This window comes from Lepidochelys kempii, chromosome 7 (genome assembly GCF_965140285.1).
Source record: "Lepidochelys kempii isolate rLepKem1 chromosome 7, rLepKem1.hap1, whole genome shotgun sequence".
In the NCBI taxonomy this organism is placed as follows: domain Eukaryota; kingdom Metazoa; phylum Chordata; order Testudines; family Cheloniidae; genus Lepidochelys; species Lepidochelys kempii.
The window spans coordinates 104179576-104196740 of NC_136386.1; the positions used below are offsets into that span (position 1 = coordinate 104179576).

A 17165-nucleotide genomic window follows, 5' to 3' on the forward strand; every position below is an offset into this window, starting at 1 on the left:
CCCAAATATACTCGTACAGCTGATTCATATTAACTAAACTAAGATTTATTTAAAAAGAAGAGAGAGTGAGTATAGATTAAAAGATCATTATACATACAGACTTGAGTAAAATTTTAGATCAGTTTTCATAATAGAGATGAGCTTTAGAGTTGCAAAAGTTCTTTCAGAATTAGTTCCATAGGTCACAGTCCAATGTCCAATATTAGGGTGACCCAGACTGGAGCTGGGGACCTTAGTCTTGCAACTCAAACTTCCCCTGATGAAGCTTAAGCAGATCTGAGATAAAAGGATCAAGGTCCAAGAGTTCTTTTTATAGTTCTCAAGCAGGCTATCGATAGCATCTTGACAGCAGGCATTCCTTAGGTGAAGAATAGTCATTTTGAAGTAACCTCCTATTTCCTAAGCATCATAGGTAACAAGCTGCATGGATTAACAATAAGGCAACTGCTCATCTCTTGCCATTTACAGGTAGTTTACTACATACTTCAAAGAGAAATGAAGACAGTGATATTACTACATTCAGTTCATCTAAATGTTAATATCTCCTTTTGATTTTTGAATTAGCAGAATACAGTGATAGACAGGAACTGTTTGGTTACATTGTCAACCTCTAACAATGCATATGTAAACACACAAAAAACACAATCATAATCTACTAATACGTCTCTACAGGTTGAATCTGAGTCATTTATCCTGCTAGTTGTGTAACCCTTTCTGGCCCTGTGTCACATAGTCATTTTTATGGAGACATTTTCCCTATATTTCACCTTCTTTTTTTTTTTTTTTTTTTTTTTAACTCCTAATGTCAGGAAATTATTCTATAAAAATGTCTCTCAAGCCCCTTGCCATAACTGGTTGGACTGTGATGAATTAAAATTTCACCTTTGACATTTTTTAAAATGGTCTTCTTCAGCAACATCCATACTAGATGGGGTGATGAAACTTTTCTGAAATCAGTCATGCACACGCTGAATGCAAGCAACATCGGGACATGTCTAACTGTGTTATCCTCAGTGAGGGGTTGTTAAAAGTGTGGTGCATACATTTTACTTCTATCCTGCATTCCCGTGCTGCTGCAACTGAGTAAACAGGCAGTGTGCGAATAATACAGTTTGAAGTCTCTAATGTCTGTGCTGAAATTCCTCCTGTTATGGTAATATTTAGATCTTGATAGCACAGCTTTTGTTCCCTTATTGCAAAGAAGAAAGGGGTTTTCATCCTATCCTACTCCTGAGAAGACTCAACAAATACAGGTACTGGCCTCAGATTCAGAATGATAACTCTTGCCTGCATCATTCCATCTCTCCAAGCTCAAGATTGGTTTATAGCTCTTGACTTGCAGGAAGATCCTTAGATTCACAGTGGGGCCCAACAATTAACAATACAGAGTACAGCCCTTCATACTCTCCACAACACCAAGAATATTCACAAATGCCTGGGGATGGGGGCAGCACACTGAAGGAGAAAGGGACTCCACATCTGTCCGTGCCTAGATGGCAGGCTGATCAGGGGCAAGGTCCAAGCAGGAAACTGCAGCACCCGTAGAGTCCTCTCTCTGTTCTCCAATTTGGACTCCTTGTGAACTATGAAAAAGAGTCCGTAACAGCATTCTGACAGTAGAGTTCATGGGAGCCAAGATCAACTCTGTTGATGAGAGCTCACCTGCTAGGGGGACAAGTTCCTGTCTATTCAGTCAGTGACAAGGGACTTCCAATCGAACCTGGCAGCAATGGTGTGTACATGCCTGGGGCTGCTGAGTCACCTGTCATTGTGCATATAATTGGGGCTGCTTGCAAGACTTCATCTATGGCTCTTACAACTGTGATCTCTATCACATGAACAAGAGAGTCACATTCCCACCCAAGTTCTATAAGAGTCCACTTAATAGCTGAACCTAGAGAACATATGAAAGCGTGTTCCTTTCTTGACCAGGTCCCAGGACAATCTGAATGTCCTGGAGTTCAGGGTCATCCAGTCAGCCTGCATGGCATTCCTGTCTGTTCTCTGGGATCCTATGGTGCAGATCTTACTGGACAACATGTCTGCAGTGCACTACATCAACAAGCATGGAGATGCTGGGTCATTCCCTCTCTGCTAGGAAGCCATTGGACCTGGCGTCATCATGGGGTAATCCCATTGGCTCTTCATCTTCTAGGAATGAGCAACAACCTGGCAGACTTTTTAAGCAGGCACACAATAACCAACCTCGAGTGGTCTCTGCAGGTGTCCGTTGCAGAGCTGATATTTTACCAATGGGGGATGCCACAGAGGACAACACCAAGTGCCTGAACTTCTGCACTAGAGGACACCTGAGCCTGGCCTCCTTACAGGTCTCCAGGTTTCCTATACGTCTTTCCTTTCAGTTCCCCTGATCCCCAGGGTGATATCCAAAATCAGAGGGAAGACGTCCATTCTGATGCTAATAGCTGTCTGTTAGACAAGGCTATTTGGTCTGCCAGACCTCCTGAACTTGTCAATTCAGTCCTGCATCCCTCTAGCAATCTGCCCGGTCATATCATCTCAGAACCACAATCAGATATTGCAGCTAGACCTGCAGCTGTTGCACCCAGTGGCTTGGATGTTGGCTCCTTGAGCACTACTGACAGAGACCATCATCAAGAGGTCCAAGATAGCCTCATACAAAGCATGAAGCCATCTGCCAGGAAGACCTGCTTCTCCATATGGAAACAGGTCTCCATATAGCCTATCCAGCATTCTCTGGGACCAGTTGAAGCTCCAGTACCAAAGATCCTCCATTATGTGTTGCACTTGAAACATTCTGGATTGACTCTTCGTTCTCTCGGAGTTTACGTTGCAGCAGTATTGATGTGTCATGTCAGTACAGTTGTAGCCAATGGTATCCAGATTCCTCAAGGGCCATCTGCATACTTACCCTCCTGTTGGAGACTTGACTCCTGCATGTTGTCTTAACATTGTCCTCCTGTTACTCATGGAGCTATTGTCAGATTATTTAACCATTCTGGCCCAGGACTGGTGTATGTGTGTAAATAAAACCTTACCCTTAAGATGGTCTTTCTGGCCACTATCACATCGGCTTGGATGGAGAAATCAGTGGAGTATTGTCTGGGTATATTCTATGAGTAATTTATTTTATTTACACTCGTACATCAGTCCTGGGACAAGTGTGGTCCAACAGCATGCAGGGCAGTCCCATCTTCCAGGAATCTCAGCCCAACACCAATACCTAGTTCCCAGGGAGCTGCTATGCCTCAAGTATTGACTCTAATCAGAGCCCAAGACAGAGAGCAAACTCTGCTGCATGTCACACAGCTCCCTCTCTCCTGAAGCTGCCTCTGCACACAGCTTTGCAAAACACCAGACTAGCAGCAGTGCATCATGTCTTCCTAAGAGTTAAAACTTGTTCTGATGCCCCCCCACCCCACCCCCCCCAAAAATAAAAGAAACCAGAAGATTGTGTGGCAGCCTCCTGGTGATGCTCTCTATCACAATAACGTTGCATTCTTAACTAGGTTAAAGAGTCATAATATATATTGGCCATATTTGTGTGTTACAGAAATGTTAGTGAGATGTTGCAAGCAGCAACGTGAATTGTTTTACCACTAATGGATACCATTAGCATATAAAATCAAACTGATATTTATGCCTTGCCCGATGAACACAGCTCTTTCAGGTTTGTTGATAGGCTAGTGTTAACATAATTCATCCCTTCAAAATCTCAGTAAAAGTAAAGAAAATGCGTGCTCTTTGGAACAATCATTTTGAATTAGACACTTGGCAAAGTGTTTATCTACAAAAATATGTTCATTTGGCTGTGGGCTGTTGACATGTTGCTCACAGTTTGACTATAGTTTGCGTAGCTCCTTGGTGTTTTCTTTTAAAAATAAACAAAAGCTGTACAGTTATTTACATTTGAAGACTTTAACTTCATATTACATCCTATGGGGCTGTACCCTACCCCTCCTTCATCTCCATCTCCTCCTTACCATGCACATTACACAGTGCGTGTAACACCTCTCAGCATTAATTAGAATTACACATCCACTGAGAGCAATAGACATATAAATGCCTTAGGGCCTGATCCAGAACTCACTGAAGTCGGGGGAAGGACTCTTATTGACTTCAGTGGGCTTGGATCAGACCTTTACAAGGTTTACAGTGCAAACATTTACTCTCAAGGGAAATCTGCACCAAAAATTCTGCAAATTTCATTTATCAATAAATAAATGTGGAGGCTGACACAGCACAAAGGCCAGGCCTATCTCAGAAACACTCCAGGGCCCTGCTTTTCTGCACCAGGTGAAGGCAAGCAGGCTCAGTCCAGTAGGACCCAAGTGTGGAGGGGCTCAGTGTGGGGGGATCCAGGTGTGGGGCGAGAGGATTCTGTGTGGGACAATCTGGGTGTGGACGGCGCAGTGAGGGGTCCAGGTTTGCTGGATGCCCAGGGGCCTGTCGGGGGTTTCTGGTTTCAGGGCAGTGGGTCTCTGCAGGGAGGTTCAGATGGAGGTAGTTGGGGTTCTACAGGGAGCATGGGAAGGATAGGGATAGCAGGGGGTCTGGATGTGGGGTCTCAGCAGGGGCGTCCAGGTGCAGCTGGTTGGGGCTCATTGGGGTGGGAGTCTGGGAGTGAGGGACTTGTAGGGTAGTCCAGGTGCAGAGGGGGATGGGGTGGGGGATTGAGTGTGGGGGGCTTGTAAGGGGTGAGACTTGGCAGAGGGGGTCCAGGTGTGGGGGGCAATGGGATGCAGGGGGTGAGGCTCAGTGGGGTGGGAGACTGGGGGGTGTCTGGATGCACAGGGATTTGGTGGATGGGGGAACAGCTCCCTGTACAGCGACCCCTCCCCCTGTGGCTGAGAAGCAATGGGGGCAGGAAGCAGGAGGGTGGGGGGAGATGTGGAGCTTCGTGCAGTTGGGGGGCTTCTGGGGGTGGGTCTGGCAGGAAAGAGCAAGTCCCATCCTCCCTCGCCCCCAGCCCAGCCGGGACTAGCAGCTGAGCGTGTGCAAAGTAGGAGACACTGGTTGGGGCATTCCCAGGCCCCCCCAGTGCACCCCCACAGTGACTTACCTCTCCCCTAGCAAACTCGATGGTACAGTTTAGCATTTTTAATACAAAAATATGCAGCATGTTGAAAGTACGGGAGTAGAGTAAAATAACATGCCTGCGGGGGGTGCCGTATCAGTTGCTTGTTCCTGTGTATATTTAATTGAATGCAGAATTCCCCACCTGCTCGACTAGTCCTAGAGCATCCCAGCCCCTTGAGAGCAGGACTGAGCTCACAATTGTAGGTCTTGCTGAGTTGGCTTATTCAGCAGTGTCCGCTCTAATGGGTGTCCTGATCAACTGATCCCGGCAAGCGCCCGTTCCTCTGCCTGCACCTTAACAAAGAGGTTAGAGCGCTGTGAGAACTTGGCAAGCCCTGCACCTAGCCTCACCTCCTGCTCCATGCTGACAGGGCTGCAGCCTGCACCAGAGCCTGCTCAGGGCTGCTGCTGCATCAGTAGGCAGGAGTGACCCCTCCACCATGCAGGAGTGGGCTAGCTACCACTCTGCGTCAGGCTGCTTGAGACTCAAGTGATGGGAGAAGGAAGGTTTAGTGGGAGGTGAGAGCCTGCCCCTCCTCCTGGGGAGGAAGCCCTTGTCCGGGGAAAGGACGAACTTCCCCATCCACCTGCCTCATTTGCCATTACAGCTGAGTCTCCTTCTCCCGCATCACTTCAGCTGCTCCAGGTTGCCCCCCTGAGGCTATGTCCTAACTGCAGAGTTCACTTGAGTAGGCTCTCGAGTTAGCCTAGCTCAAGTGAGAGTGAAATAACACGCAAGCTACAACCAGCGATTATGTTAGCAGCACGGAGTGGGTGTGTTAGTAGCTGATGATCAGTCGCCCTGTCCCCCCAATGAACCAGCCAACATGAGTTAGAAGTACCACAGCTCTGGAGTTAAGGGGTTGTGTGTGTGTGTGGACGGGACTCGAGTTAGGACAACACTTGTTATAACTTGGGTTCACTCTGCAGTGAAGACAAGCTTTGAGTGCCGCACCGGGCTTTAATATTGCCCTTCCCCTCAGTTAATTTTTCCACTAGTCCTCACTTCTTCAATCTGTCCCTGTCAGGCAGGCTGGCAGTGCACTGCCTACATGCACAGATAGCCCATAGGTCCTTCTCACAAGGTGAGGACCAGTGCGCAGATCCTTGAAGGTACAGTACATAGACATTATCCTGCTCAACATAGCAGTACTTAACTCTAGACAGTCTGCTGCCCGGTGGAACGATCAGCCTTGTGCTGGGCTCCCCTTACAGTGCAGAGGGAGAGCTAGTCACCTAAGGAAGGAATCGGCAAGGGAGCCGCCTAAGCTAGCTGGGAGTGAAATCCCGAGGAAAGACTTGGGGCAAGGAGAAAAGCTTAGGCACCGGAGCAGCTGGCTGCTGGGTGCCTCCCTCCACGTGGCAGTCTCAGCTGCAAACCCTGTCCTGGAGTGAGGCACCAAAGACAGGTCAATTACTTAGCCCATGCCCTGGCAGCTGAAACCATCTCTCTCTTCTGCTCACGCTCTCCCACACTTGCTCTTGTCCACAGGTATGGCTTAATTATGCTCTGAGCACACCTACAGGACTGGGCCCTGCTGGTGAGATAGGCGTTCCCCTTCCCCTGACCAATTTGAGACTCTGGCTTAGGGGTCTACAGGGTGTCAACTTGAGCAAGGCCTCCAAGCTGCTCATTAGTTGTGGGGCAGCGTCACCATTTAGGTGGCTTTGCAAATGCTGACCAGCATTTGGAGGTGTCTCCAGGGTTAGGTGTCAACTATGAGAACATCCATAATGCCTGAATGTGGACTTAGTCGCCTAAGAACCTTTAAGGATCTGGGCTGTAGGGATTTTCATATGCGTTTGCCTGAATAAGGACTGTGGGATTCTGACCCTTTACAGCAAGATGGGGCTGCAAACTTTACAACTGCTCTTTCCAAGGAAAGGTTTAAAAGGAATGCAGTCATGATGGTGGGTAAAGCTCCCAAAAGTGCCAGATCCTCAAAGGTATTTTGGTGCCTACATAGATTTCATTGAGCGTTAGCGGCTGAAATACCTTTGAGGATTTGATATTCGGATTTTAGGACCCTAAACAACTTTCAGTGAGGTATAGGCTCCTAAACCACTTGGACACTTTTGAAACTGTTACCCAAAATGGTCATTGACTCTCATATGGGCAAAAAAAGAGGGACTCATGCAAAAACGTTCTCCCTTAGCCTGGGGTGATCCTGTGTCCCTGGGCCAGATTCATTGCAGAGAGGGAGAGTGAAGGGCTGGGAAATCTCTGTTTTACCTTTTAAACATTTCTCATTATTTATAACTGAGGAGAGAGAAAAGGCTGCATAGAAAAACACGTGTGCAGTAAGAGCCTGGTTTTCAGGGGAGCTTAGCACATGTTTCTACTGTTTTCCTGTTACTAAGAGTGTTCAGCTAGTACAATGGGAAATAGTGTGATGGCCTGTTGGTATGGCGAGGGCAGACTGCCCTGGGAATTTTTAAAAAAAAATCTGACCCTCGGTGCATCCCAAATACAGACATTTCTTCAGAAGTGTTTGTAAGAGCCCAAAGGATAAGTAATCCTGGTAGGGCTCCAGAGATGGGGTGAGTCCCATCAGAGACAGAAATTACCCCCAATCTCCCCTCGATCTGGCAGTAGAATTTAAACCAGAAGCACCCAAGGAACCCCTCCTTCCCACACATCACTATGCAACAGTGTCATAACAGCCTCGATTAAGGACGGAATAGATCCAAGAGGTTTAGTTTTTGTCTCAGAGAACGACCAGCTGCACTGGCCAATATCTCTCCCTGCTGTGGCACAGTGGTGAGGTACCACCATTGTGTGTGTGTGTGGGGTGTGTGGGGCGGGATGCTTGCTCTGTATAGGAATGCAGCAGACTGACATTTCAGAGGTGAAAGCAGTCTTACTGCAGCTTATAAAACCAACCTTCGTGAAGGAACAATGGGCCTGGCTGGGACTTGCATGCTTTGGAACTACTTTGCCCCTTCACTGCAGAAAATTAATATACTAATATGTTATGTGCAGCTAAAGTAAAGAAAGCAGATCAGTAACATTCCTGTAATAACTGTACTGCTGGTATTACATTTAAAAAGAACTTCTAATTGGTTCATTGGGAAAAAAATAGAGTATCAAAAAATGTATAAGTATCAAAATAGGATTCATTGTTAGCAATTAGGATTGCTTAAAATAAATGGAGTCTTCGCTTTAAAGGGTGTCTTGAGCTTTAGCTTAAAACCTGTGAAAAAAATCTACCTTGGGAAGTACAGTGTTTAGATACCTACCTAGAAGGTGTGCTTGCTTGATCCAGTGTGCCAGTCATATGTTCTTATGTATGGTATTCCTTACGTAGTCCGCAGGCTGCAGCTGTGAGTTTGGTCCTTTGTGAAGCGGCATCTAGCAGTACAATTTCAAGGTGATATTGGGAGTTTGCCACAAAATTCCTTTCGCCATCATGTAATTTTGAGCAGGTCCGCCTACATGCTGGGTTGGGAATGGTCCGCTGATGGTGTCAAGGAACATACAAATGGTTCAGATCAGTTTCTTGGACATAAAACAGTTTCATTAGTGAGAAGCCTAGAGATTTCTGGTGTTTCAGTGACGTGATCGCGCAGCTGTAAGATGGTGATTTTGTTGGGTTTTTTTCCCCTTCTCCAGGGATTGCTGTCTGCAATATCCCATCAGCAGCTGTGGAAGAGACTGCAGATTCCACCATATGCCATGTCCTAAACCTCTACAGGCGGAACACTTGGCTGTATCAAGCACTGAGGGAAGGGACCCGGGTGCAGAGTGTGGAACAGATAAGGGAGGTGGCCTCGGGAGCAGCTCGGATCAGAGGAGAAACTCTCGGCCTCATTGGATTTGGTATGTTGGCAACTTCTGGGGGACAAAATATCCAAAGCAGAGCCATCTGATGGATCTAGATGGATCTAATGGAGTCTCGACCTTGGAAGAGTACGACTCTCAGGACTTACAAATGAGATGGGCAACTGGTCACCCAAGGGCTGCATCCCACTAAACAGATTATTTTATTTGTACCCCTGCAGTCCAGCTCGGTGCGGGCGATCTGGTGGTGTCAGGGCCAAGAAGGGGGCACGGTGGCTGTGACATGATACTGTGGCGAGAGCCAACAGGCCAGAGTTGGGAGCCAGGCCCAGCCTTGTGGCAGAGGAGCCAGTAGTGCAGCATGAATGCGGGACAGGCTCGTTTCCCAATCCCCCTCCCCCAGGACTCCCCCCGCTAGCCTGTCAAAGGGTTTGAACAGATTTTGTGGCTACCTACACTACCTTAAAGTTCCCCATCCCTGACTTAGATCTTCAATATCAGCATAGCTTGTTTTGCTACTTTTACTGGACGATGCACTTGTGAGCCGTTTTGTAGTGATACGACAGGAGCCACGCTAGGGGTTCCACCAATTTAACGGTGTTTTTAAGCTGCTATAGTTCCGTGGGAACAGAAGCAGTGTGCCCTGATTTTCTGCCAAAGGAGCCTGTTCTTTTCCTGTTCAGAATTGTGAACCCAGCTTCCTCTGCGAAGAGGAAGCAGATTTCCAAGGCTGCGGGGACTTTGGTGAGCCCCATCTCCTCAGGGCTTTTGTGAGCCTCTCGTGCATGCTCCCTTTACCCTGTGGTAGTTTTCCCAAAGGGTTCTCCACACACACTGGTAGCCTTGTTTCATGCTGTATCTTCCCACACGCTCTGCTCTGGAGTGTGACCATGAACCTTTGCAACAATTTCTGTATCCTCTTGCTAGCGATGATTTTTTCCACAGACAGTGCCTTGGCTATGCGCGAGGCCAGTCCATGTATTTGTTACATGAACCAGCCTGTGTGTGAATGTGTGCTTCCCCCAGGAGCCACACAAGGCAGGAGCTGTGTCTTAGAGACCTAGCTCCTTCTGGGCTCCCTGCTCACTTCTCAGAGAAGATTTCAATTTCGCAAATAGTGTAGCTGAAGTCGGCACATCTTAGGTCAACTTACCTGGCCTTGAGGAGGGCAGCGAGTCGACTGCTGCCACTCCCCCGTTGACTCCGCTTCCACCTCTCGTGAGCTGGAGTTCTGGAGTCGATGGGGAGCGCGTTCAGGGATCGATTTATTGCGTCTAGCCAATCAATTCCTGATAGATGGATCACAACCCACCAATCCGGCAGGTAGTAAAGGCCTGCCCTTAGTGTGGTGCTCTCTTTCCCCCTAGTGGTGGCTGGGCCAGAAGTTGCTGAGCCTGCTACAGCCTTGGCTGAGAGCTGAGTCTTTTAATCCAGGCAGTAATGGCTCATGCTTTTAGGGCCAGAGGTCCTAGGTTCAGTTCCTACTGCTGATGACCCAGTTGCTCTGACTCTGCCATGCTGGCCAGCCCATTTTGGGAGCAGAGCCCAATCCCTGTCCACCAGTGCATAAGGGAAATTCCAGGATGCTGCAGAGGAGAGGGAAGTCTCACTCCCCCGAATGCCTTCTGCATGGCTGCGCAAAGCCAAGCCAGAATCTGACTTGCAGTGGAGCGAAAGTAGCACAGATAACTGGCATTGTGGCTCATCTTTTACCACTTGTGGCTAATGTGCATTAAAGATGCTTTAACGCTGGGCTGAAGATGTAGTGAGTCATCTGGCTAGACTATACCTGTGGGTTCAGTTAAACCAAAAATCCCACAAAACCCCCACAGCACTGAGTCTTAGAGCCCAGGGTGGATCACTTGATAATTGCCCTGTTTTGTTTATTCTTTCTAAAGAATCTGACACTGTCCACTTTGGCTACTGGGCTAGATGGACCATTGGTCTGAGCCAGAATGGCCATTCCTTTGTTGTTATTCCAGAGCCAGCGTAAGCATGCTTTTTGTATTTTATGTTCCCCCAACATATATAGTCCTCACCCAGGGCACTGAGCCAGGCTAGCCCCATTATCACTGGTATTTTGGACAACGAGCCAATTGCATCCCTGCTATAACTCCTGTGATTTCGGTGGTGCTACATGAGAGGTGAATTTGACCCACTGTGTTCAGAAGCAGTTGTTGGGAAATTAAATATTCAGAAATGAGGCACTGGCCCCTGTCATGGGCTGTATGAAAACAGAGGCACTGAATGGCTGGACTTGGTCTGGAAAATTCTTCCATTTTCCTCGCATCGTAACACACTCAGGGCCTTCTCCTGTAACCACAGGCCCAAGCCTAGAGCTTGCTGCTGGAGGGAGGAGAAAGGCTCCAGCACACTCACTCATTGGAATTCCAGCTCCTTCAACTAGAGCCCCTCAGCATCACCCAGCACCAGCCAAAAGGGGGCAGTAAAATGACAGTGCCAACACTTTGCTGTGTTGAGAAATGGGCCTGGTCTGTAGACAGGGGATGCTTTGTATGAAGTACTCAGGTAAGGGCAGCTTTTCAGGCAGTCACAGCACAGGACTCACATAGCCTGATTCTAATGAGTACTTCAACATGAATGGACAGTGCCTGGTTATTTGGCTTTCTTTACATTGCCAGACAGACGAATGAGGAATGAAGGGGCATGTATTGATGTAGGAATTGGGTAGCCGAGTCCAGGCAATGACATTGAATAGGAACGACATTGTAGATAATGACCTGCTGATTGCACTGCAGCTGTCCCTCTTTATCAGAATAGCCTTACTAAACCTCTGCTTCCAAACCATGACAGTTGTCTTAGTCATGCCCAATTAAATAGCCATTCAGCAAGAGTATGGAAGAAAAAGCCTACAGCAAACAAGTTGCTCTTATAACTAGGGCTTTATTTTTTGTGGGGGGTTTTTTGGCATTGTCTGCTTGAACAAAAGCACCTCATAAAGGATTTCATTTCTTACTACAGCTCCTCATGGCCTGGCCTGCTCAGAGAACACACAGAATGTGGCCCTACCCTGGTGGGGTTGTAGCTGCAAATTCTGACCTCAGAGCCAAGTGCTGCAGGGATGCAGATAGTTACGTTTACTCAAACAAGAGCCTTTTAAATAACATGGCAAATGCTTAATGGACGGTCCTTTTACCACTGTTGCTGCTTGTATTGTAAAGGCGCATTCTAGGCCTAGCCCTTTGCACGCTGTGCTATATGGGTAATGTTTGCCCTTCAGATAAGTCAACAGCTAGACAGTTGATCCTGAGAATTAAAGAGGCTTACAGATGTCATGGCTGCAGCAGGGAGGGGACGCCTCAAAGGCTGGCGGTTTGTGTAACTGGCACAGGGGAGCGTTAAATGACACATTTGGTTACTTTTTTTTGCTCTTAAACCAAAGGCAGAATGAACTGAAGTGATGTAATCACCAGGTTTGGGGCTGAGGTTGCTGCAGACGGAAGTTTGGCATAAACATGCCAGTGAGTGATGGGGAGGGAGAATGGGCAGTGCAGGGGGTTAGTGATAATATTTAGCCATTTTCCTGCTCAGAGCATTTCACAGCCCTCATTTAATGAACTTGTGCACGTTAGAGGTGCAGAATCTGATTCCCTCGGTGGCACTGGACTTCACCGGCATGTCTCAAGTTTCAGAGCTGGGCTTCGAAGTTCCTGGCTACATGTCTTCCACTGAGATCACTAGCCCGTGCCTCGGCTCATGTCCTCAGAACACACCATGCCTCTTTAAGGAGAAATCCTTTCCGCTACACTAGCTTTCCCCTCTGCACTTCTCATGTCAGCCACATGACCTAAGTACAGTACAAGAGTATGATATTAGTCAAGACCCATAGGCACCTAAATAATTTGAAGATTGGGGCCTAACACCTTTTGGGAGGCCCTGGAGCATAGTGCCCAAGCCTGGTCCTGTTGAAGCCAATGGGAGCGGGAGCAGGCCACAGGTCACCTCCTGGGAGAGTCCGAAGAGCCAGATGCTCCTTCAGTAAGTGGGTATGAAGATGTATTAGAGAAGTGATGCAGGGAAACTTCTGTACCACCTGCCTGGCTCTAGCCACTGCTCATGTCATTCTTTCTTCCAAAAGCCCCGCACCTCAGCACCTCCTGACAAATAAATGTGGATAATAAATAAGCAAGAGAGCATGCAGAATCAGTGCAGGCTGAATGAATTTGCTGTGGCCCAAGGAGAAAATACGTGGGAGCAAATCGTGGAAGTAAATGGATCTGTTGCCTACATTGTTGTATAGATTCAGTGCTGCAGCGTCACATAGCCCAAGCCTTGTGACTCTCAACATCCTCTCTTCTTTTTCTCAATACATAGGTCGCACTGCGCAGGCAGTTGCCGTTCGAGCCAAGGCATTTGGATTCAGTGTGATATTTTACGACCCATATCTGCAGGATGGGATAGAGAGGTCTCTGGGCGTCCAGCGAGTCTACACACTCCAGGACCTACTATATCAGAGTGACTGTGTATCTTTGCACTGTAACCTTAATGAACATAATCACCACCTTATCAATGACTTTACGATTAAGCAGGTAATTTACCTTATCTGGAGAAGAAAGAAGATCATTTTATGGTTCTTGCTGCAAACCCAGAACACTATAATAGTGATGATACCAGTGATGATTTTACCTTTGAGAAGTTAGTTACATCTGTCTCTTGCACATTATGTACCAGGTGATAGCATTTTACTAGGTAAGAAAGCCCCTTCATGCAGTTGCTGAGACAGAAACTGGAGCCTGTTTTGTTTGACATTACAAACTAGAGCTTAGGCTTTCTAAATAAAAGCCTTTGTGAGTAAGCAAACACAAGAACCTCCTTGCTAGCTTGGAAGGTTTTCTTTTGGGGTTAATCCTACACTATGCAACCTTGCGTAGTCAATATGCAAAACACGTGTTCAGAGGTAATCTTTTCAGCAAGGAAAATACGCCTGTATTTACCGTATAAAGTGTTCTGTGATTCTGCATACAGTGCTTGTGGCTTGGAAGATGTCAGTAGGGGAGGATGCTACCTACTGTAGCATTTAAATACATTGTAGTGAGACGTGAAGAGTAATTGGATAACAATATTGAATATTTTCTTATTTCCTCCTGGATTCCATTAGATGAGGCAGGGCGCATTCCTAGTAAACACAGCACGTGGCGGGCTTGTGGACGAGAAAGCCTTAACTCAAGCCCTGAAGGAAGGAAGGATACGAGGAGCAGCGCTTGATGTGCATGAATCAGAGCCATTTAGGTAAACAATGGTTTGTTGTTTTTTTAAATTAAAAGCTACCTCTACATAGTGCAGTTAATTCACTTTTCATCTTACAAGTTATTTTAGCGCTCACGTTTATTCCCATTGACACAAGCTCCCACGATTGGGCCCTGTGAATGTTGAGCCTAGAATTCCTAGAGCTATGAAACAGAAAATACAGTAGGCATTGTTCTAGGACAGAGGTGGGCAAACTATGACCTGCGGCTGCCTGGCCTGGTGCTCTGGGCGGTGCAGCTGTAGCCACCAGTGCTCCAGGCAGCGCAGTAAGGGGGCAGGGAGGGTTGGATAGAGGGCAGGGGAGTTCAGGGTGGTGGTCAGGGGGTACGGGTGTGGATACTGGGCGGGATGGTCAGAGCGTGGGGAGCAGGGGGGTTGAATGGGGGCAGAGGTCCTGGGGAGGCAATCAGAAAGGAGAGGGGGGGTTGGATGGGGCAGTGGGGGCAGTCAGGGGCGGGGGGTCCGGGAGCAGTCAGGGGACAGGGAGGGATGGATGGGGAGGCCGGGCCACACCTGGCTGTTTGGGGAGGCACAGCCTCCCCTAACCGGCCCTCCATACAATTTCGGAAACCCGATGTGGCCCTCAGGCCAAAAAGTTTGCCCACCCCTGTTCTAGAATCAGTAATCCAAGGAAATCTTGATACCATAAATAATTTAAAATTTTGGTTTAAAAACAAAGTTGAAAAGGGACTGTGTCAGGTTAAAAGTCATGTTTCATTACAAAGAATGTTCTGCTGGACAGTGAAAAAAAACCATGAAGATTTCACTTTCCGACACTAGCACAAGTCTGCTACGTTTGCAATGCAGACACTACAGGCGAGTGTTTGTTTATAAATGCAAATGAAAACTGTTACTGCAAATCACGGACATATTTCTGGTGAGGTTTTGAGAAAGCTTTTTCTTTATTTACATACGTATAACTCTATACAAACTTACAAACTCAAGGATTCAAATGACCTGACAGTGTCTCTTCAAGTCTAGAGCATTAGTGACTTTGTTCCTTCAGTCCATAGTGCAGGAGAAGAGAGACCCTGCTGGAGACAGATGAATTATTGTTGCTGCGAGGGAGACGCCCAGTCATTTATCTCCTCATTAATACTAGTGATGGAAGTATTAAAATCAATCATCCAGCAGGTTTATAAAAGGCTGTCAAATCCACCTGCTGTTATTATCACAACTGCTGGTTTTTAAATTTTTCAGCACTGATGCAAAGTCCAAAATGCCTACTGAAGCCTCGTACTAAAGCAGCATTTCAGCACCTCTTCCCTCAAAGCCAGACACCCCTCAACAGTTTCAGACCAGAGGGAGAATCTATGGTGTTCCATGTTCACTACATGTGGCTGTAAATCATGTGGCTAGAGCAGAGTGGCTTGCATGTTAAGGAAGCTGGCCATTAGATTTTCACGATTTGTAACTTTCACCCTGATTTTTCATGTTTACATAGTTTTGCTCAAGGCCCATTGAAAGATGCTCCTAATTTAATTTGTACTCCACACACTGCTTGGTACAGTGAGCAGGCATCCTTAGAGATGAGAGAGGCTGCTGCTACTGAAATCCGTCGCGCAATCACAGGTATCTAACTCTGTCTTTTTATCTTACGCATATTCTAGTTTGTTTTGTAATAGGCAGCATGAGTCAGTGGATTGGACAAGGAGCCAGGAGACCTGGTTTCTAAACCTGGTTTTGCCAGAGTCGCTGTTACGTTGGACAGCTCATATGTGGCCCAATTGAAACAGGTGCCTAGCACCCACAGCTCTTACTGATGTCAGGGGGTGTGCATCATTACCCCCATTTTACCGGTGGAGAAGGTATCAAGCCCTGAACCTCTCCATGACTTGTGGGAAATGATCCTTACTCCCTTTGTAAAGCACTGTCAGCCGATAAGTGTTATTGGTATTCCACACAGTGCAGTTTTATGACTGGCACAGCACCGGCTGTGGCTGCCTGGCTGACGCAGTCCATGTGTAAGTAGGGGTCATTTTAATCATTGCCACTTTTAAAGCAACAAACCAAGACTGTTGAAAAATAACCTTTAATGTCCCATGCTCTGATAAATCAGAATAATTGTGCGGTGACTGCCAGAGGGCTTTGGTGTCCCAAGGCCTCGGGGCACTTTAACCATAAAGAACTATATGTCCCAGCTAAACCCCACAGTCACCGTAGAGCAAAAAGGAAATGGCAGAGATCCAGCCCCCCAACTTCCCTCACGCCTTTGGAGCAGGTAACATGAGCACACGATTGAGGAGGCCAGGAGGGCTTGAGCCTTAGCCAACAGTATTCCAGCCAGTCACCCAGCGTTGACGAGAAGAAGGCTGCTCCCCAGCAACCAGTGTAACCTAGGGCAGCCATGAGGTTATACTGGAGAGTGCACTGGGAACCAGCTAGTCCTAGATCAGAGGACTACAAGGGGAACATAAAGCCCCCTTTGCCCCAAACCCTCCATCTGTGGGTCTTGCTGCAGGCACCGCTGAACTTAACCCAAGAATTGGGCCCATTGTATGTATATATAACATGACAGCAAAACTTCGGCTCTCGCTCTTCACCTTGCAACTAAAGTTATTTATCTTAGGTGGGGCCAAAGCTTCTTGCCTAGACGCATCTCTGAAAGCAGCAGAAAGTCAAGTCCCAGGGCTTTTCTTTTTTCCCACAGTAGAGGCACAGCAGCCCGCTATGGTGAACGGCTAATCTGGCTCCAAAAACACTGCTGCATTCTCCAAACCATTCCACACTGCTTGTGGCATGTGATTTTCCTTCACACTAACCATCGCAGTAGAAATCAGGAAACAGTAGCTCATTGTATCTTGATAAGGCCATAAGTTGCTTAACACTTTTTTAACTTTAAGAACTATATTCCAGGTCGCATCCCAGAAAGCCTAAGAAACTGCGTGAACAAGGAATTCTTTGTCACATCAGCCCCATGGTCAGTAATAGATCAGCAAGCACTTCATCCAGAGCTCAATGGTGCCACATACAGGTAAGATGGAGAAAAGTATTTTCACAACTGTTTTATACAGCCTGGGAATTCCATATGCAGTGACAATGCTGCTCGTAACTA

At 47.2% G+C, this 17165-nt stretch overlaps 1 protein-coding gene across 17 annotated transcripts in view; it reads left to right on the forward strand.

The window, feature by feature from the left end:
• Positions 1–17165, forward strand: part of CTBP2 (C-terminal binding protein 2) — a 231215-nt gene that overhangs the window by 204615 nt on the left and 9435 nt on the right. For all 17 annotated transcript variants that reach the window (XR_012160053.2, XR_012160052.2, XR_012160054.2 and 14 more), the window contains 5 exons: positions 8675–8881; positions 13178–13392; positions 13962–14092; positions 15555–15682; positions 16967–17084. Coding sequence is in view for 14 of the 17 variants with exons in the window: in XM_073354099.2 (XP_073210200.2) it covers positions 8675–8881; positions 13178–13392; positions 13962–14092; positions 15555–15682; positions 16967–17084 (799 nt within the window). In the remaining 3 variants the exon portion in view is untranslated. The remainder of the gene's footprint in view (positions 1–8674; positions 8882–13177; positions 13393–13961; positions 14093–15554; positions 15683–16966; positions 17085–17165) is intronic.